Source organism: Myxocyprinus asiaticus, chromosome 5 (genome assembly GCF_019703515.2).
Source record: "Myxocyprinus asiaticus isolate MX2 ecotype Aquarium Trade chromosome 5, UBuf_Myxa_2, whole genome shotgun sequence".
Classification (NCBI taxonomy): domain Eukaryota; kingdom Metazoa; phylum Chordata; class Actinopteri; order Cypriniformes; family Catostomidae; genus Myxocyprinus; species Myxocyprinus asiaticus.
Window position 1 is genome coordinate 42,949,401 of NC_059348.1, and position 21,821 is coordinate 42,971,221.

General features: G+C 37.9%; 1 protein-coding gene across 1 annotated transcript in view; it reads left to right on the forward strand.

Moving 5' to 3' along the window:
• The first annotated feature begins 20,217 nt into the window (after window positions 1–20,217).
• The window catches only part of LOC127440514 (ephrin type-A receptor 3-like), a 225,783-nt gene continuing 224,179 nt past the window's right edge, over window positions 20,218–21,821 (forward strand). Inside the window, exon 1 of the mRNA XM_051697142.1 lies at window positions 20,218–20,352. Within this exon, the coding sequence (XP_051553102.1) occupies window positions 20,259–20,352 (94 nt within the window). The 5' untranslated portion in view covers window positions 20,218–20,258. The remainder of the gene's footprint in view (window positions 20,353–21,821) is intronic.

Genomic DNA, 21,821 nt, shown 5'->3' on the forward strand with positions numbered 1-21,821 from the left:
GTTACCATTGTAAAAATTATGCAAGGGGCTGCTAAACAAAATGCTGATATGATTGTGTGATGTAAATAAACGTATATTCAACATGTCTATACTTCCATCCCCTGCCTCGCTTTCTCTGGATTTTGCAGGGTTAAATGGGGTCAGAATCAAAGGCCTGCCTGCTAACAAATGGGCTCCTCTGTTGGAGCAGATTATGCTATGAACCTCACTCACTCATGACGGACTGTGTGCTGTGTTTGGAAACACTGGCCATAATTGTGCCCTCGAGTCACAGCGGGAACCTAGGGGGGTCTTCTGATGATTTTCAGCAGATCTCTCTGCTAAAGTCTGAGGTCAGGTCAGGGCTTTGAGATGGCTGTTTAACCTTATGACCATGACTGGTTCCAAAATAGGTTGAAGAATGTGCTGAAAAAAGTTCACATTTTCAAAAGGCTTCTAAATTGTCATGGTTTTGACCACGTGATCAGAATCATGCAAAAATCTGTCAAATTTGTTATTCATTAGTTAGTTTTCCTTTTGAGCAGCGAGTCAATTGCACTCTTTACCCTGGATCCTGGTTAGTTTTATTGGCATAAAACACTACCAATCAGCAGGGTTCCCACATCTTTTGACCACTGAATTTTTATGACTGATCTATGACTTTTTCAGATGTTCTGGAATACAGGATAATGATTTTAATAATAATTTTATTTTAAAAGGGTGGCATGGTGGTCTAGTGGTTAGCATTGTTGCTTCACAGCAAGAAGCTCTCGGGATCAGGTACTGGCTGACCTTGGGCCAGTCTGTTTGTAGTTTGCATGTTTTCCCCATGTTGTTGTCATGGGTTTCCTTCGAGTACCCTAGTTTCCCCCACAGTCCACAAACATGCAGTTTAGGTGAAATGGCCATAGGTGTGATTGAATGTCTTTTAAGACAACTTTCCCATTGAAAAGACTATATTAGACCAATTTCCATGCAACCATCAAACCAGCATACTTTACTGGAGACCGGCATCTTAAATCACAATGTACTGTAAGCTAGTGACCAGCATTGCTGGTCTTTTTAACCGTTTTCATCCCTCATGCCTTGATTTGAATAATTTCCAGGCCTGGAAATCATAATTTATATTCATAATTCCCTTATATTTTCATGTTGTCCATGACTGTAGAAACCCTTAATAAAGCACATTTCTTTACACCATTCCTCCAGTTTCTTCTTTATCTATCCTTCTAACTATGCTGTGACTGTTTGCAATTTTTTGCACAGAATCATTCCTTACCAGCAACACTGGTTCAGTGACTTGGACAACACTGATGTGTGCATTAATCAGAAGGAAAATAGGAGGGAAATTCAAAGGAAGGAATGATAGAGTGACAGACGGAGTGGTAGCGGGAGTGAAAGATGAAAGGTGCTGATGAGACCCTGTGCTGGCCCCAGATCTGATTAAGGTCCACTGATGTGTAAGAGATTCACTCTCCCTCTCAGAGAGGAAGTGTGTCCTAATGGGCTTCACCAGTCTTTTTCCTTATCACTGCCAACACCATTGCTGCAGTTACTTCTCTTTATCTGACTAATGCAATTATCTTAGAGTCCTCTCAAGGAGCCCTCAGTGGGAGTTTTTTTTATTTTTTTATATAATAGTTACAATCCTTAGTTTTCTATCAAAACATAATTTAACAGGAATGCTTAGTGTCTGTTTTAAACTGATTAATACAGGTGCCATCTGGTGTTAATGCAAAAGTACACCAATTTAAACTTGTAAACTACGGCAGACACTGCATATAGGTGAGACCAAATATAGCTTGGCTTCTAGCCACCATCTATAGGTGAAGATAATAGTTTGTTTTTCCCCAGTCTAGACTCTGTTAAGTGAAAGCATATCTGTAATGGTGTTAAAGGTGTCTGGGCGTTGATGGATCGTAATGCATTCACTCGTTCACTCAGGCTATGTGAACGCCCTTCGACGTCTAGCCATAGGGCTGCCTGTCGATCGTACCTCCGGGGGGTTTGAAAACCATGTTACATGCCGCTATCCATCATGGTGTTAGAAGAGAGTGTTGTAGCCATTAGCTTTAGCATCTTTATCTCTCTCTGTTTAGCACTCTAGCTGTAATGCGTAGGTCTAATTTGTTTAGCGTGCACAGAGTATCCATTAAGAATGGGGCTTGTGTGCCTGGATGTCTAAATCTGTGAAAATGGTGACAAATGACACATGGATTTTCTCTCAGTGTACTGCTGACAGTGTACCATTTTTAACTCTGTCAAAAAATTTAAATTCTGCCATTATTTACGTACTCACCCTCCTGTATCTCGAAACATGCAAGCTCTGTTTTTTAAGTGGAAAACAAAATGATCTTGCAGAATGTCCCTGAAAATAAACTACACACAAACATTTGGTTCATATGTGTATGGTGAACAGGGACTAAAAATGAAAACAGAAAATGAAAAAATGTTTTTATTTTTTGCAGAACGTAACTGAAAACAGGAACAAAGTGTTTTTCAATTGTTCCAGAGTGAAAATGTTATTTTTTAAATGCTGTTAAGCGGTTATAACTGGTTAATATTGTTCCGATAATTTTTTCATGAAGCCAAAGTCCAAAGGGTTTATCACAGTAGTTTTTTGGAACTGCACATCATGTTGCCCAAAAAAAATTAAACAGGTGCTTTGATCCTGAAGGAAACTGCTGGATCACACATTTCCTTGCCTAATTGCTCATTGTCATTGTCGCATTCTGTGAATGAAGACCTTTTTAACAACTATGTATAATTACAACATATAGGCTACTGTACATGCATGGCTAATCCAGAAATAAGGAAAACATTATTACAGGTAAAAAGTATATTTCTCAATTGTTTACAAGTCTTCACTGAACTATTGTTAGATATGATGCATTCATACAGATTAGATGCTGCCAGGTTTTGACTGAGAAGCAGATCTGCAATTAAAATTATACTTAACTTTTAATTAACTATGCTTGTTATGATTTCTATGCTGATAAATCCACCGCACAGGAAAACATTTAATTGCTTATTTTTGTTTATTTTGTTGAGCAAGTGGCTTATTCTGGACTTGTTTTTCCAGAGTAGGTCGCTTGATTCTCTTAAGAGATCTTGTAACACTGTAACTGGTATTCCACCCACCCCTTAATGCAGAGAACTGTCATTTTAAAAATAATGTTATTAACTGTTCTTTTTTGTTCTAACGGTTACCATTTGGAAAAGAGACTGAAGATCTTCTTAACCAAAATGAAAAAATAAAAATAAAGTTTTTGCTCAGAACAAACCAAAATGAAAAACATTTTGTTTTTAGTTCCTGATCGTGAATATGCCAGGTTTCAACGTGTGGAGGCTTGAACATATTTTGAGAGCATGGGCGGATGTGACGCAAGGGTGAAACCTGCAAAAATACTTTTCAAGCAGCATTCTTTATACTGCATTTGAGAGGCTCTGAGAGAGTGAAGTTATAATGAAACCAGCTGCTAAAATCTGTTCGTCCATTGCTGATATTCAATGTAGCAACTGTATGTACTGTACAAAGCACTGCCCACACAGAGGCCACTGCCAAACCAAACATCTTCTGATTTATCAACGTTGCAAATTTGTGTGTCAAAGATTACAAAACTTTAACCCCATGAGAAATGTTCTTAAAGAAATTCTTTACCACTGGAAATTCTTCACCACTGGACGTACATGAGACGAAATTGCTGATTGCATGGATTCCCATTGATATGACTGTGTTTTGCCCATAGAATTTCATCCATGCAAAGGTAAATGTAACCAAGCCTTAGGGTACGACTAAGTTGATAACTAGATTTTTACATTAAGGAAATGTGAGTGGTGCTTGTTGGTGCCACAGTGCAAGGGTTTTTTGTGTGTGGTTGCCAGGGTGTTCTGGGTGGGTGCTAGGGCATTGCTAGGTGGTTCATTACTGGCCCAAGTAAATAGAGCCTATTCTCTTATCCCTAGATATTGCCCAGGTCTCTCCTTCAACGTAAATACAGTATATGGAAAGTTTGCCTATTTTAATGTAATCAAAACTGATTTCTTAGAAAAATAATACTGTTGTACACCTCTCCTCAATAACTCAAATGACTTGAGGTATCGTTCATTTGTGTATTACAAACTGTGTTGGACACGTTGCGTGCCAAAGTTTCATACTTATGCTTTGAAGTTTGTTCAAAACCTAACCCTTAATGAGCGAAAGTGATAGTAATGCTTGCCTCAGAAAATAACTTAAATTGAGGTAATTAAGTATATGAACCTGTACTTAGTAATTGTAAAACTTTATGTATCACTAGAAAGCCATACATTATTCATCTCCAAAATGCAGACACTGTATTAACTGTATGCAAAGAAAGAAGGTTTCATATTCGCTTTTAAGTCTTGTCAGAGTGTACTACTGTAGGTCTTCCTATGTCTCAGGATCTATTCAGGACCTTTCATATACAGTAATATATTGCTGTCTATAAACTTCTAAAGAGGGTGACAATTTGGAGGTGGATCTCAGGTACTGTATACAAACCAAGACATTGTCAAGTCATTAATACTTAGATTAACTAGCTTTGAAAAGACTTTCAAAGCCAAGGGACAGTAATACACTTCGTAACTGCAACAGAGCACTGCTGAGAGAGAGAGAGAGAGAGAGAGAGAGAGAGAGAGAGAGAGAGAGAGAGAGAGAGAGAGCTGTAGAGCAGACAAACATTAGCAAAAGCTGATTGCCAGCCCCCCTTAAACCCACTAACCATGCAGGAAATTACTGTGGTTTCCAACAAGACAACCCAATACATTGCAAACAGTTAGTTTCAGATCCCTTTAGATAAATAACTGTGAAGCAAATATCCTTTTGCGTACTATGTTTTGTTGCACGACAAGAAGGCATTCATGACTTCGATATGAAACAAAAATTGCACTATCCCGCAGCTATTTGTGTGTATCTGCGGTGAATCTTCTCTTAGAAAAAAGCTGTCATAAGTCTCCTGGCTGGGTGGTTTTCCTTGGAAGATAAATAGTACAGTGATAAAGAGCTCAGAAATTAAGTACTCAGAAATAGAGCTTTGTATAGAGAAAGATCAACAGATCAAGCTTTAAGAGGCAGGGGCCATCTTGATGATTTTTTTTTCTTCTTTGAGTCTTATCACACTATCACAGAGCACAGCAACATCTTGACAACATCGGACAGTGTAAACAAAGAAAGATATAGAGAATAAGAGAGAGTGGCTGGCAACCAGGATGTCTGCTTAGCACAAAGTGTTTTTCTTATTCCCTCTTTCTTTCTACTTGTTGGATAAGGGTGAATTGCTGTCTGCTCCACAGTGTGGCAGGCAAAGTTCTGGGCTCAGAGAGGGATTTCTTAGGAGATGGGAGAGGAGAACAGGGGGTGGTGGAGCATTTATGAGGGAGATTTTAATCTTTCATTGTTTTCCTGGGCTTTCCCACAATCTCATTTGTGTGTGTGCAGTCTCTTGCTAACTCTGACATGATGAATTACCTGCCGCATGCTTCATGCCATGTGGTTCAGCAGCATGGGAGTTTCTAAAGTACCGAAGCATGGCTCCCTCTCTCTGCAACAGTTACACCTCCCCCGCCCCACTCATCTCTCAATTTGTTTCCTTCCGTTCATGTGCAGACTATCACTCTCCCTCCTTCCATTATGTTCCTCACACTCTAACTATCTGTGTTAGAAACCAAGGCACATGGCCCCACACTGTTCAACTTTCTCTCTATTTCTTTGCCCATTAGCCTCATCCAGCCCTCCTCTCATTGGCGGCCAATGATGTCCATCGGATCTCTGGAATAGTGCCCCCTCCTCCTCATAAAAAATGTGCGCACCAATCTGCTTGAATGTTTGGTCTACTACAATAAAGACATTAACACACGAGTGAGTAACTCTGAAAAGCCTATGAGAGTGTTAGGTGGATTTAGCATGGCAGATGACCCTTTCAGCGAGCCCTGCAGTACCACAGGCCCAGTGGCTTAAGTAGAGATAGTTAAAGATTTAAACCTGGGCTGAAATGTTTTTGGTGTAACTTCAGGGTCTGAAGATCCTAGGGTAAAAGAGATGCAATTGGTCAAGAAAGATCATGTAACAATTATATTTTTATCAAATAGCACAATGATGACAGAAATGATTGGCTTTATTTTCTGTTATAGCATAATTTCCTGTACAGCTGCAAAGTGTACATTTCCAATGCATTATTAGACACTATACTGTACATACAGATTTAAAACATATTGAATGCTGAATTTAATTAGCTGAAGTTTAAAATCTCAACACTTTTATTTTCTCTGGCTGCCGTTCATTCTCTTCAAGTCAGTCTCTCTGTGCAAGGATGTGCGGCTGAGTCGAGCGTGTACACCCTGAAAATGTTTCGTCCATTGTACGAATGGCGCATGAGTTTGTTCTTGGCAGGCACCATATGCCCTAACCCCACCCCCACCCTAATCGGTAGTAAGTAGCCTGCCAGGAACAACTCGGGACACCTTTCTCCTATTGTGTGAAGTTTCTGGAAGTAAAAAAAAATAAATAAATAAATAAATATACTGTGCTGATTTTTTTTTCCACATAAAAAAAAACACAAAATCATTTCCCAGCCCTAATTAATAACAAAATGTAACATTTTGAAGGTATAATATCATAAAGAATCAAATTCCCAAATCTTGTTCTAGAATAAAAGAGTTTAATGTACTATGAAACACTTACTTACAGAACTCAAAACTTCCTCCCCAGTTCATAAACACTGTTTATTGAAACTAGGCAGGAAAAATGGTTAATTACATGCTTCTGGATACATCAATGACTGATTTGGTATTTAGAAACTTGGAACGCCTAGCCATAGTGAGATACTAAGGATGATTTAGGATAGATGCAATTTTTCTAGATACCAGAGGAACTAAGGATAAAGTACTGTAAAAAGTGGTAAAGTCTCTCAAACCTTGTTCTGTTCGTATATCACCTGCTGCTCTACATATCTTTACAAAGAATTAGAAATATACACTGAAAAAATGTTTCTTTGGATCAAAGTAAAAAAAAAAATGCATCAACAAACATTGTTACATTTAATTACTTACATTTTTATCAACTTAAAAAGTTTACATTGGACAGAATTAATTATCCATTGGTCATTCAAAGCAAAAAGTGTCTTTGAACCAAATAAAGTTTTTAAGTTTAATGAAATCTTTTCTCTTTGTATTAACTTTTTTTTTTTTTTTTTTTTTTTACTTCTTTTCAAACCAAATATCCAAAAAAATACAATTAAACAAATCAATGTAATATCAAGAAATTTCTTCACTTTCAGAATGTGTGATTTTATCATCTGTGTGAGATATGAATTAAAGTGATATGAAGATATGAAGTGTCAGACAAAATTCTTCCAACATTTATTTTGTCGGAATACAAAATTTTTACAATGTGTATAATATCAGACAAAGCATCCTTAACAAACACACATTGTATAACAATGAAAATGGCTTTCCACCATTTTTACGTATAAAATAAGGCAACAAAGAATAACACATACACGTTGTATAACAATGAAAAAAGATTCCATGTTGGCATACCTCAATTTTGTGAAAAATACACAATATTTCCATGAACAGTCAATTAGAAATGACTTTACACAACCAAGCATTTAAAAAAGAAAACATCCATCCAAGGCAATACAATTTCTGATGCTACTGTTAAAACAAGTTTGGGTCAAAAACTGCTTTAAAAGTGGCATTATACAACCAAATACATTTAATAAAACATCTGTCAAATTAGCCAATGGAAAAACAAAACAATGAAAATGGCTTTCCATAATAGTTCACCCAAAAATGAAAATTCTCTCATCATTTACTCATGCCATCTCTGATGTGTATGACTTTCTTTCTTCAGAAGAACACAAAGATTAATTTTTTTTATATATCTCATATATATATATATATATATATATATATATACACTACCAGTCAAAAGTTTTGAAACGCTTGACTGAAATGTTTCTCATGATCTTAAAAATCTTTTGATCTTAAGGTGTATGTTACATTTTTGAAATTAGTTTTGTTTGAATAAGATTTTTAGAAGTTTTCAGATGTGGAGGGACACAGAATGAAGTAGATGGAAACCAACACTTTCAAGGTCCAAAAGTCACATTTAGGCAGGATAATAGTAATATATATTGATGCAGTCGCTCAATGAAGGTCTTCTGAAGCGAAACGCTGTGATTTTGTAAGAAACAAATCCATAATTAAGACGTTTTTAAAGATAAACCATTGCTTCCGGTCAAAACGCGAGTCTTCTGTCACGTCTTATGCATCCTGTTGTGATATGAAAGGATGCGTATCATTGAGTGGAAATGCACGCATGTGTTCGAGAATGTTCACACAATCATGTCTGCGTCAGTCATACGTGATCTTTCATATCACAACAGGACGCATGAAGACGTATCAGAAGACTCGCGTTTTGATGGATTATTGTTAAAAATGTCTTTAATGTGGATTTGTTTCTTACAAACACGCAGCGTTTAGCTTCAGAAGACCTTCATTGAGCAACTACATCGATATGGATTGCTATTATCCTGCCTAAATGTGACTTACACCTTGAAAGTGTTGGTTGCCTATACTGCCATTCTTTGTCCGTCCACATCTGAAAACTTCTAAAAATCTTCATTTGTGTTCAGATGAACAATGAAAATCATCCACATCTGGGATGGAATGAGGGTGAGTAAATTATGAGAGAATTTTCATTTTTGGGTGGAATAATCCTTTAAGGCTGTGAACCTCTGTGAAGCTGTCAACCCACAAAATTAAATCAACAGAAATATACAATTTGTTTGTGCTGCAAAAACAAGCATCTGTGTTGGTTGTTACTTGATTTGCACTGGTTTCTGCCATTCTAACAAACACTGTAACTCTTTTTTAGATATAAAAAGATACTTTAGAGGAGCAGTAAGATAACTTCCCACACCATCATCTAAATCAGTGTTTCTCTACTCCAGTCCCCCCCCTCCCCCTCCCCCTCCCAGAACATTTTAGACGTCTCCCTATTTAACACACAAACAAGCTGATGAGTTGAATCAGATGTTTTAATTAGTGAGACATCTAAAACATTCTGAGAAGGAGGGCCCGAGGACTGGAGTTGAGAAACACTGTGCTAAATTACTGTTAACCAGTGTCTTTTTAAAATTGAGCACAAACAAACGTCAGTGGTTTGGAGCAATTTTTAAAAGTGGAGAGTGACGTCAAACATCCACAAAAAAAGTTTAATATCTCAGAGGCCAAACAGGCACAAATGTTTGATTTTGAGGCACAAATCAGCAAAAACCAATTGTATATTTTTCTTGATAATTCAGTTATATGGATTGTCAATGTCACAGAGGTTGAGTGAAAATTAATTTCACAGTTTGGACATAATAAATGTATCCATAAACACCAGTCACAAGTTTAAGGCAAATGTGGTTGGAAAAAATGTCAGTGATTTGTCAAGTATTCCAACAATACCTGGTATTCTTTGATCAGACAGCTTGCATCTTCACCCAGGTACATGATGAGCACTTCAGCAGGCACTCTCGTCTGATGTCTATGTCCAGAATCGACTAATTGTGTAAAGATGTATGGTTTTCAGTGGACCAAAACACTACTGAATTGATTAGCACAAACAATTATATTCGCATGCATCTATTACCTGATCCGTAACTTTAATAGTGTCCTTAGTTTTGTCATGGACGGCTCCATCTTTGCTCCTAATAACCTGGAGAAGCTGAGAGCCCTGTCTGTCCAAAGATGCCAAAAATCTCGGTTGTAAAGGTAAAGTCGTGATGCATAAAAATTCTGCATTTATCTGTAAGAAAGTGAAACAGGCAATTGACTTTGGAAAGAAGCTGATATTACTTTAATAAAAGTAGTTTTAAAAATACACAGAGCATTAAACAAAAAAAAGTATAATTAGGGCTTGTGAAAATCTATTTTAAGACATTTTCAGAAACATTAAATACTAAAATCCATAATTTAAATTATGATAACTTCATGATTAATTACTCAAATTTTACAATTTTACAATTAAATAACTGCTTTTATCTCTTCTTAAAACAGTGCTGGCCATCGTTCTTGCAGCTCCTGAACATTAGGTTTTTTCCACAACTTCTTGTCTACGCAAGGCAAACGTCTTTGCCATTTTTCTGATCTATAATATACTATAATAACACTTCAATGCAGATCATCGAAATTTAAACCATGCAAGTGCAATTTGTCTACACACATGTCTGAAAAAATCTAAAACGACGAGTGCCAAGAAAATTCACCTGCTGTAAATGTTGCGATGAGCATAACATAATATCGAGATTTTTAGTGCCCGTGTTTGAACTTGAAGCTGTACCATCACTGGACAGCAGTGATATGGTGCAAATGTGTGCTGAGAGATGATCATGCAAACAGCTCTTTCTAATGATGCAAAAGTCTAACGGCCTGCTCAGTAACAAAAGTATATACAGTATATACTACGTCTCAATTTCACTAAATTAATTTAACATTAAGCAGTTTATTTGTATTCTTATTTTATTTCCACTCAGTTTGACCTCAATGTGAGGAGGGAAAATTGTAAACTTGTTGGCTGAGTTAGACCTGTCACAGACTAATAATAATAGTATGTAAAACAACAGCTAATCATAATAATTGGATGTAAATTATGTTTTTTATTTTAAAATTATTTTTAGAATTACTTACCGATTTTGCTGATTCCCGTTTATCACTCTCTATTCATCCATTCAGTGTAACAGAATAGCATAAAACAGAAAGCTGAAAGTCTCAATGATCGATGACGTCAGTAGACATGCAATATTTATAATTTGATTTGAAGAAATGTATTTACATTACACTAACAAGACCTGCTTTTAATTTCAATCAACCAGACATTTTACGTAACACAAATGGCTAGACATAAAATTGTATTTATTAAGTCAGATCAAGTATAAACAGTTCTTTAGAGTAACGACAAGCCTTGTGCACTTTTTTCAGTGTATGGCAGAAGATTATTTGCAGCACATTTCAGCATGGATTGTTGTTGTTTTTTTGTTTTGTTTTTTTTGGATTGTGAATTTGTCCCAATGTATTGCTGACTTTGCAAATTGGCAGTTTTTGAAGGATGTGGCAGTTAAAAAACTAAACTGAACTCGGCAGCACACCCGCAGTTTGCGAGTAAAAGTGCAGCAAAGCACTTTTGCTCATTTCTCAAGTGAGGAGGGCATTTACATAAAAGTCTTAAAGGCAGAGCAGAATAAAATGGCCCGTTTAATTCTGAAGGGTCAGAAAGGGGGTATAAAATGTTCATGAAAAACTGTACTATGACTGGCTTTAGTGAAAAGAACTTTGCCCAGCAAAAGAATATGTGATTATGACCACTTAAAATGATCAAATATCAAAGTGCTGTAAATGGTATGAATACAAATGGCTGAAATGCACTTCTTGCATACCTTGCCCTGTTTTTGAGGTCAACAAAATGCTTTATTGTGCCGTTGTGTGTGCACATTTTTTTCTTTCTTTCTTTTTTTTTTTTTTTGTGCAAGTTTCTTACCTCCCTCCCCCAGCAGTGAACCTGCACTGCGGCACAACCTTCACAAAAAGAACATCCTGCAGTATGAAGAGTTGGATCTGGCCCTCAATCCAAGCCATTAAAACAGACTGACCTTTCAGGGTGAAAAGGGGTAGAGAGAAGGTGACCAGGGTTCAATCCGTTTTGAACAGGGCTGAAAGGTAGAGACTGAAGCATTTCTTTTGGATAAAAAGTCAACCATCAAGCTTTGATGTGGCTCAAAATGACACAGAATGGCAGAAATGCACAAATGGCACATGAATTAATCTGACAAGAAAGGGTGTGTGTGTGTTTTTTTACTAAATGTGCACAGAGCAGTGATTCTATGAACAGCTCTAACAGTAGCTCACTGTCCTCCTCTAATGGCCATTTGTGTTATGAAAGAGAAGAATATTACAGATATTATTCATAGTCTGCTCTGACTTCCACTGTTCCTTCTGAAGAGCAAAAGCTGACGGTGCACTTTACTGTAGTATTCAGAGACAATCCACAGAGATCATGGGGAATGTGAGTGTTTTAAAAACATCTAAGACACACACACACACACACACACACACACACACACACACACACACACACACAGCCGTGGTAGCTGAAGAGTCTGAGAGCCTTGTCATGTCGTTGATAGTGTTGCCATGACGGAACAGGGTTTTGTTACTGGATGAATGTAGCCTTCTAAAACCTTTTCTTATTTCACCCCATGGGGAAATTAGGTCATTGGCATGCAGCCTGTATGGAGTGTAAATTGCAGTCTTAATTAGACACTAAGAAATCCCAGTTGGAAGAAAGAGCAGTGGATAAAGGGATGCTGGTTTCACTGGTGTTCAGCACTGAAAAACATATAGCAAAGATTCTAAAATATTATTATTTTTTATTTTATTTTTTTAATTTGAGATGCTGTTTTAGTCCATTTAGTGCACCTTACTTATAAAAGGATGGTTCCAGTTTGAAATCTGATTGGCTGAGCTACGTTCAAAGCATTGTACCTTTGACTGCAGTTCTATGTTAATGTGCCTACAAACAATTTAAACAGCCAGGCTAATGAAATATATTATTTGGCAGATTTTTTTTGCAGTATTAGTTTAATACATATTTACTGACCATTGGTGTCATTGCTGTTGTACTTTACGATTTAAAAAAAGCCACTCATTGCCATGCGTTACATTGATTTTCCAACTGTCACAGTCTGTCTCCCTCATTTTCTTCAAGGACTCTTATTTTGAAGATTCCCCCGGACTTCATATCCCATAGTGCACTGCTCTCATCACTTCCATCTGTTTCTTATTATCCTCACCTGTATTCCATTCCCTCATTAGTTCCTTTTGTATAAATATCCTCTAGTTTTGCCCTAGTCCTTGAAGTGTTACGTTGTAGTTAGTTTTTGAAACTAAGATTTAGCGGTTGTTCCAGCGGTTGTTCCAGCGGTTGTTCCAGCGGTTGTTCCAGCGGTTGTTCCAGCGGTTGTTCCACTCCAGCGTGTATAATTAAAGGATTTAAAGATTCCACTCCAGACAACCAACGTTAAAGAAGGACTGACCAACAAAGAATTCAGATATACATACTTGCTCTCCCAAACATAATCCTCTACTCCAGCAATCCCTCTAATCCTCTTTCACCCATCCAGACCCACATGAGCATGGAGCCAACAAGGTTATTCATGGAGCTTTTCAGGTAGGCTCTTCCCCTACTGGAATATTCTATGAAATTCTACCAACTCGCTGCTACAACCTCCATATTTGACTTATACCTCAAGTCAATTTACAGTATGGGTTTAAATTTCCACAGACCCACAGCACTTCTGGAGGCGGAGAATCTTTCCCTAGCGGAATATCATAGCTACACTTATCCATCACCACACAATATCTTCCATTTCCAAGGTAATGCCTTCCATTGCCCCTGTCTCCAAGGTAACGCCGCCCCATACAATTCCCCTAAATTTATTTGGGGGGGGGGGGCTCATTTCCCCCGTGTTCTGTGAGTTATGGCAGTAACCCCGGGCCACAACCAGTGCCCGTGCCTGCCACGGTTAAGTAGCCCGTGCCTGTGGCCTCGACCGTCCCCGTATCTATGCTCCCTGCTGGCCGGAAGAAAAGGAAAAGGACTTCTCCTCCCCAGTCTCTGCCTATGCTCACGACCGCAGAGGTCGATCCCCAGTCTTTGCCTGTACTTTCTTCCACAGCTCTCAGTCCCGAGCCTTCCACTCCATCTGTTTCTTATCCTCACCTGTATTCCATTCCCTCATTAGTTCCTTTTGTATAAATATCCTCTAGTTTTGCCCACTCCTTTGTCAGTCCTTGAAGTGTTACATTGTGCTTGGTTTTTGATGTTAAGATTTAGTGTTTGTTCCACTCCAGAGATCACAATTGTTGAGCCTTTTGTTCCACTCCAGCATGTATAATTAAAGACTACACTCCTGCATCTCTTCCACTTCAGACAACCAACGTTACACCAACAGTTAAAGGTACAGTAAACCCCAAAAGTGAAATTCTCTCTAACTCATGCCATCCTAGATGTGTATGACTTTCTTCACAACACAAAGATTTTTAAAAGAATATCTCCGCTCTGTAGGTCAATACAATGCAAGTGAATGGTGACCATGATTTGAAGCTGCAAAAAAGCACAAAAGTAATCCATAGGACTCCAGTGGTTTAATCCATGTCTTCTGAAGTAATCTATTCTGGGTGAGAACAGACCAAAATGTAACTCCTTTTTCACTGTACATCTTGCTAGTACATTATCTAGGTACGATCATGATTTCAAGCTCTATTACGTTCTAGTGCTGATACAAGCAGAGTGCCAGATGACACTAGGAAGTAGAGTCTAATTGAGTAGAAATCATAAGACTACTGATGTCAATTTATGGTGAAGTTATATTTTGGTCTGTTCTCACCCAAAACCAACTGGATCACTTCAGAAGACATGGATTAAACCACTGGAGTCTTATGGATTAATTTATGCTGCCTTTGTGCTTTTGATCTTAATGTTGGTCACAATTTACTTGCATTGTATGGATCTACAGAGTTGAGATTCTTTAAATCTTCATTTGTGTTCTGCAGAAGAAGGTCATACACATCTGTGATGGCATGAGGGTGAGTAAACAATGAGAATTTCACTGATATGATATAGAACTGGATTGCTCTTGATGTCATAACAGTGAAGCCACTTCGCCACCATATTGCTATGCCCAAACATTTCAGTGTCCCTATTGACTTAATAGGAAATCATCTCATTTCAGCGAGTAAACATTCAATCACCAATCATTTCTGCATGTACATCCCTAAAATGCAAACGTCCTACACATTTAAAGTCGGGAATTTTTCCTGTTTCTTGAAAGCCAGAGAGTTATGTATATCTATATCAAACAGTATCCACCTCTAACAAACTTCATTAGAGAACAGATAAGCTGAATGCAAACAAGTTCACTGAAACTGAGGTAAGATACAAACCGACATTTTCAGACTTATTGTGAACATTTAATTGTTCGTTCAGTTACTTGTTTTATGCTTTCATCAAAAAGTGCCATGTTCTGACCCTAAACAAGCAGATATTACAGCTTTTCCTACTTGCATTACAATTTGTGGACAGTTTTGCCGCTTCCTTTGGTGATTGCTGTACTGCACTGATAGACTGAACAGAGCAGGTGATGCTCTGACATCGCAATCTACGTATATCTTCTACCTCGAAACAAATATCATCCATAATGAGCAAATGGAAAATTAAACATGATTGTCACTAGAGGGCGAAATGCAACTGTTGTATCCACAGGTCGGAGATGCTGAAATGTTTGATTTGATGATCAGAGTTTGTGCATACCAAGATGGCTGCTCAAACACTTCCGGTGGCTTCACCATGCTGGCAGTTTACCGTTGCTTCAGCGATCCAGTTCTATATATATTTAAGCAATATCACACGAGCAAGAGTGCAATATGGCCCTACATCAGCACTGGTGTGACTGCAGCTGCAGCGCTCAGTGCCTGCAGGCTGAATCACAGCAGTGCTGATTTAGGGCCATATAGCACAATTGTGAATGTGATTGTTTATATAAAACAGTTCAATGAACAAGTAAATTAAAAATAAAAAAGGAAAAACTGACTACGGTCATAAATGCATTTGTGCATGGAACTACTTTCTTACACCATGGATCAGAATCTGCCATTGCTAGTTCAAAACAAATTATGCATTCAAGTCTCTAAAAAAACATCACTTTAGAACTACTAGTATCATGGCTTGGGCTGTTTCTAATCTTATTGGAGAAACAAGGATGTGTGAGTGTGAGAGAGAGATGGAGCGTGTGCGATCCCCTGTTGATGATGCTGTAGTCTGTTAGTCTGCTTTCTGAAGATAATGTCATTTTGGTGAAATTCATCCTATTTTCTCAGAGGAAAAACAGGCATCCAAGCAGGGGTATTCCTCCCTATTTCACGGTAGCTGGTACGTAAGAGTCATTCACTATAGAAACCACAATGTCCTCCGCCATTTTGAACAGTGCATCCTCTCCAATGTGGAAACTCCGGTAAGATGTAAGCGCCTTGAGTCTGTGTAATTAATCAGTCTGTTTTGTCTCTCAGCTGTGATGGGCCTTAATACTGAAGTTGTTAGTTTAAAGCAATTTCCTAGCTTTAGTTGTGTAGTAGTAATACAAGCGATCACAGAGTGCTGTTGAATGTAAACACTGACTTGCTTCACATCACCAACTGGCATATTACACACAAAAATTGTCTTTTGCCTCCACCTGCTGCCTAAAATATGTAATGTCACAAAATTAAATGTAAAGAGACAGATAGCTCTTAACACATCTGCACTGCTCTTACACTTTAGTTTAGAACAGCATGAACACAAGCCGAGTGATACACATAGTGAAGCTTCCGAGTGCACTTTAGTTTAGAACGGCACTTGTGGCCAAAAGTTTGGAATACAGATTTTACTGTTTTGGAAGGTAATTGGTACTTTAATTTACCAAAGTGGCATTTAACTGATCGGAAAGTATAGTCAGGACATTACTGATGTTAAAAACAGCACCATCACTATTTGAAAAGTCATTTTTGATCAAATGTATACAGGCCCCATTTCCAGCAGCCATCACTCCAATCCTTGAGTAATCATGCTAATTGCTAATGTGGTACAAGAAAATCACTTGTCATTATATCAAACACAGTTGAAAGCTATTTGGTTTGTTAAATTAAGCTTAACATTGTCTTTGTGTTTTTTTGTTTTTGAGTTGCCACAGTATGCAATAGACTGGCATGTCTTAAGGTCAATATTAGGTAAAAAAGAAACAGCATTCTAGGGACTCGTAAGTCAATCGTTGTTTTGAGGAATGAAGGCCATACAATACTTGAAATTGCCAAAAAAAAAAAAAAATCTTTCATTTCATATTGTATGAAAAGATTTCATACAAAGATGTACACAACAGTCTTCAAAGACGAAGGACAACTGGCTCTAACAAGGACAGAAAGAGACGTGGAAGGCCAGATGTACAACTAAACAAGAGGGTAAGTACATCAGTCTCTAGTTTGAGAAACAGATGCCTCACATGTCCTCCGCTAACAGCTTCATTGAATTCTACCTGCTCAACACCAGTTTCATGTACAACAGTAAAGCGAAGACTCCGGGGTGCAGGCCTTATGGGAAGAATTTCAAAGAAAAAGCCACCTTTGAAACAAAAAAATGAATAGAAAAGTTTAGAGTGGGCAAAGAAACGCAGATCTTGGACAACAGATAATTGGATAAGTGTCATGGATCTTAAACCCATTGAGCTTTTGTGGGATCAGCAAGACTGCAAGATGCGTGAGAAATACCCGACAAGACATCTATGGCAAGTGCTATAGGCAGCGTGGGGTGAAATGTCACCTGAGTATCTGGGCAAATTGACAGCTAGAATGCCAAGGATCTGCAAAGTTGTCTGCTTCACATTGAGGATTTTTTTTAATTAGAACTCTTTTTAAATTGTAATAGTAATTTTTCATGTTATTAATGTTCTGACTATACATTGTGATCAATTGAATGCCACTTTGGTGAATAAAAGTACCAATTTCTTTCCATAAGGGGGGGGGTGTGATGTGATATATATATATATATATACACACACTGGTGGCCAAAAGTTTGGAGACCAACTAAGATTAGCAAACCATCTTTGGCTGGCTTAAGTGACTTTTTTTTTTTTTTTTTTTTTTTTTTGAGCAACTGTCATACATAAAATACATTTTCTTTCCCGGGACACAAATTGTCCTGGTTTTTTGTGAAAATGTACATCCCAATTAGAATTTCATAGTTTCAAATAAATAATGAAACAATATCGTTTGGTTTCCTTCTACTGCTATTCTGTTGTGTTCCTGGATATGTTCATACATCCAATCTTGTGTCCGTAAACGGGTAAAACACATGTGTATACTTTTATTTGATTGGTAGCAGAAATAAGAACGCTTATGTGACGTCTAGTACTTGGTCTGCCGCACGCATCCACATCCACTTGATTGACAGCTAGCTTCTTAAAAACTTTCTATTTATTTTGTCCGTTTTGTGAAATGGGTGGAGAGACGGACAAGGGAGATGTCAAAACAAAATCGGATGAGCCACCAGCGTCAAAGGAAAAACGATTTACAACGTACAACTCAGACTGGGTGAAAAGAGAACTTTTCTGATGCATCAAACTCGGGCAATGCCAAACTATATCCATACGCAGTCCAATATTTCCACGAAGACGAGGGTGTTAAATATGGGCTATTGGAATTTTACGAAGACCCCCATGAAACCAGCAGAGCTATCTATGAACAAATTGTGGATATCACAGAAACAAGTGGCCTGTGTGTCAGCCAGATTAGTGCATATGGTGCTGACAATGCATCTGTAAATTTTGGCAAACATAATTCCGTTTTTCAAAAACTGAAAGAAGTCAGTCCACACATCGCAAAGGGCAACTGCAAATGCCACTTGATCCACAACACCCTGAAAAATGCAAACAGAATTCTCAGTGCTGCAGGTTATGATGCTGAATCCATTGTCCTAAAAATCTACAGCAAATTCTCATGCTCAGCCAAAAAAGCAGAATCTCTGAAAGAGTTTTGCGAGTTCATTTCAATACAGTACAAAGAGATACTGAAGCATGTACCAACCTGTTGGTTATCTCTATTGCCTGCAGTTCAGCGGGTCTTGGAGTGTTGGCCTGCCCTGAAGTGTTATTTTCTGTCATTGGGAAAGAAGGATTGTCCTGACATTATCTGGAAGGTTATGTGCAGAAGTGGTGCTGATGCTGCTGACAGCAGTGATGAGGATGATGCGACAGTGTCTGAATGTTTCCTGTTGCTCATGCACAATGTCATGCAGGAATTTGACAACGCAATTTGGAAGTTGGAAAATTAGAGCACTACTCTACTGGATGTTCATGGAATAATTAGCCGATTGCGCAGCCAATTAATCTCACGTCGTGCAGACAGATTTTATGGCAGTAAAACGAAGCAAGCATTCCGAAAACTAAGTGCAAGAGAACAAACAGAGTTTGCAACACTGGCCGACAGCTTCTTTGAAAAGGCTGTTCTATACCTAGAGGCTAACTTTGATTTTGATGATCCAGTTATGTCTAACACTAGCTGTCTGAGACTGAGTGGTCCCATAGAATGGGATACACTTGAGCGATGGGGTCGACAAATTAGCTCTGGGCATTGACGAAGACAAACTGTATCAGGACTACACTGTTCTGAACGATGTATTTGAAAGCATCCCAGAAGAACTGGCACCAGACTAAAAATGGGCATTTTTTTTTTTTAAAATTTTAAGAAAGAGAAAGCAGCAACTGAATTGCTCAAAGTGGTATCCTTTGTTTTGTATGTCCCCATCAGTAACACCTATGCTGAGCATGTATTTAGCCATATGGAGGATGTCTGGTCAGACAAAAGGAACAGGGTGTCAGTGGGGTTAGTCAAAGCAGAACTTCAAGTGAGATTAAACTTTCAATTATCATGCTTGGAGTTTAAAGCATTCATTGAGGGACTGCAGGGACTTCTGCAGGCAGCAAAAAGGGATGAGAAATTTCAGTGTTTGGTTGCCCAAATTCATTAAGTTAAAAAGTTGTTTCTAATCTATTATAATACATCTAATCACGTTTTCATTGCTAAAGGGAGTATACCTTTGTACATATGATTAGATTTTATAATAGATTATAATTAGACAGTATATGTTTACACATTAAAGTAAAATATCTGTATTTAATGTAGAAAAGGACAGCAGCAGACAAAGGAGTTCAAAGTGAGTGCAACTGCTTCAGGGTCAGGGAGTGCGTCAGGACACATATAGGTAAGAGAGGCAATAGGGAGTCCTACAACTGTTAACGTAGTATATTTGCAAATATGGTTTAACTATCAAGCCAGGTGTTGTTACAGCTACAATTACCTCAGCAAATAAGATTTCAGCAGTTTAAAGTCACTCGAATATGAAATTTGACAGCTGCCATCGTCTGTGCTTCCTTCTGTTTCTGTGTGTGGCTGTTAAGATCAAGTTTGTGCCTTTAAATGCTCCTGCGAGCGCGCGCCTCCCGCCGAAGACTCCCTGTCCTCCGTTTCCCTGGCAGCCCGGGGTGATTGACACACCGAGGCTGGTCTCGGACCCTCCCTCCCTCTACTCTTGTCTCCTCCCGCTCCGCTCCTCACTTGAGCTCTGATTGCGAGCCTCAGTAACTTTCTACAGCGAGAGGGATGCAGCGCGCGCTCAGCGCAGCCTGAAAATGGCAAACCTTTGGATTTATCCGTCCCTTCTTTTCTTTATCTTTAACTCCCTAACACCGAGTCAAGCCTTACGGAATTACCCAGACAATGAAGGTAAGAGTGGTTTGTTTAATAGCGAAAGATTAGGACTAATTAATGGCTGAGGTTTGCGGGAGACACAGTTTACTTGAGTGCGCTCTCTGGATGCTGTGGTTCCTATAAATCATGCATTAAATGAAGAGGCGAGCGAGCAAAGTTAAATAAAAGCAAGTGTATGTTTTTCCAGTTAGGTCTATTGGAATATCTGTGTACAACATTCCAGTCTAAAAAACAACAACAAAAAACTAGGTCCGACTCTAAATTAATTTATTCCCCAAGAGCGTCCTCAGGATAGCAATTGGACATTTCTAATGGATCTTAAGCTATGCACACAGTGAAATGATGATGACACATAATTGTAAGAATTAGTGTAAGAATTATTATGAGTGCACAGTTTGGCTACCAAAGCACGCAGATATGACAAAGTTTCTTGTTGTATGGGGAGTAAATATTTCAGGACTTGGATGCAAATAAACAACAACAACAACAATAATAATTAAACAAACAATGAAAACGTGTATTTATAGAACGTCATTCAATTGCAGGAGTTGTACACTATTGTTCAAGTTTTTTTTTCTTTATTTTCTTTATCAAAATTGCATCAATACAGTAAAGCAATGCTTTCCCTATACAAAACCATTGAATGAAACAAAATAAGGGTTGCATTCATTGATTAAAAACTTATAATTATTTAAAAACACATATACACAGTTAGCGTTAAATAAAAATGAATAGGCCTAAAATATAAACAAAACATGATGCAGTTTTGGAGAACTGCTGCATGTCCTTGGTTTATACAGTGTATTATGTCCAAAGTGCTGTACGGTAAGCGACAGAGAAATCCAGAAGTCCTTATAAACCTGATAATTTATCAGTGTCCATAAGGTGATTTGTTAATGGTGACTACAGCTTTCCTGAACAGCAGTCTCATTGCATGCATGCATGCAGGGGCAAACTGTTCCACAATCTGTTAAATTTAAGATGCAAAAAAGAATAAATCATAATTAAATATTAAAGGCAAGTTATTTGCAAAATAATTAATGGTTAATAATCTATCAAGCTGCCCTAATAATATATATAGAGTTTTATTTTTAATTCCTATTCCTAATTCATTTTTATCTTAATATATAAAATGTGGCAAGTCTGCCTTTTCTCAGGCACAGGAATAGTGAGATTTGCTTTGTGTGTGTTCCAGAACTGTGCGTTGTCTTGCAAATATTTCAATATAATTTGTTTTGAATGGGAACTGTGTTTGTTTTTTGCAAAAGAGACAGTCAGACCTTGTGAGTGAGTTTCCTCCTTTGGCACAGCGTAGCCGTTGTTTCTCAAATGTCAAATGCTGAAATTTGAGTTCAGGAAAATACATCCTTGATAGACAATGAAGATAATGCATCCTCAGAGACAAGAGAGCTTTTTACTGTAATTAACATCCCAAGTAGAAGAGTGCAAGAACTTTGATTGAACAGGAAAATGCCTTTTGTTGG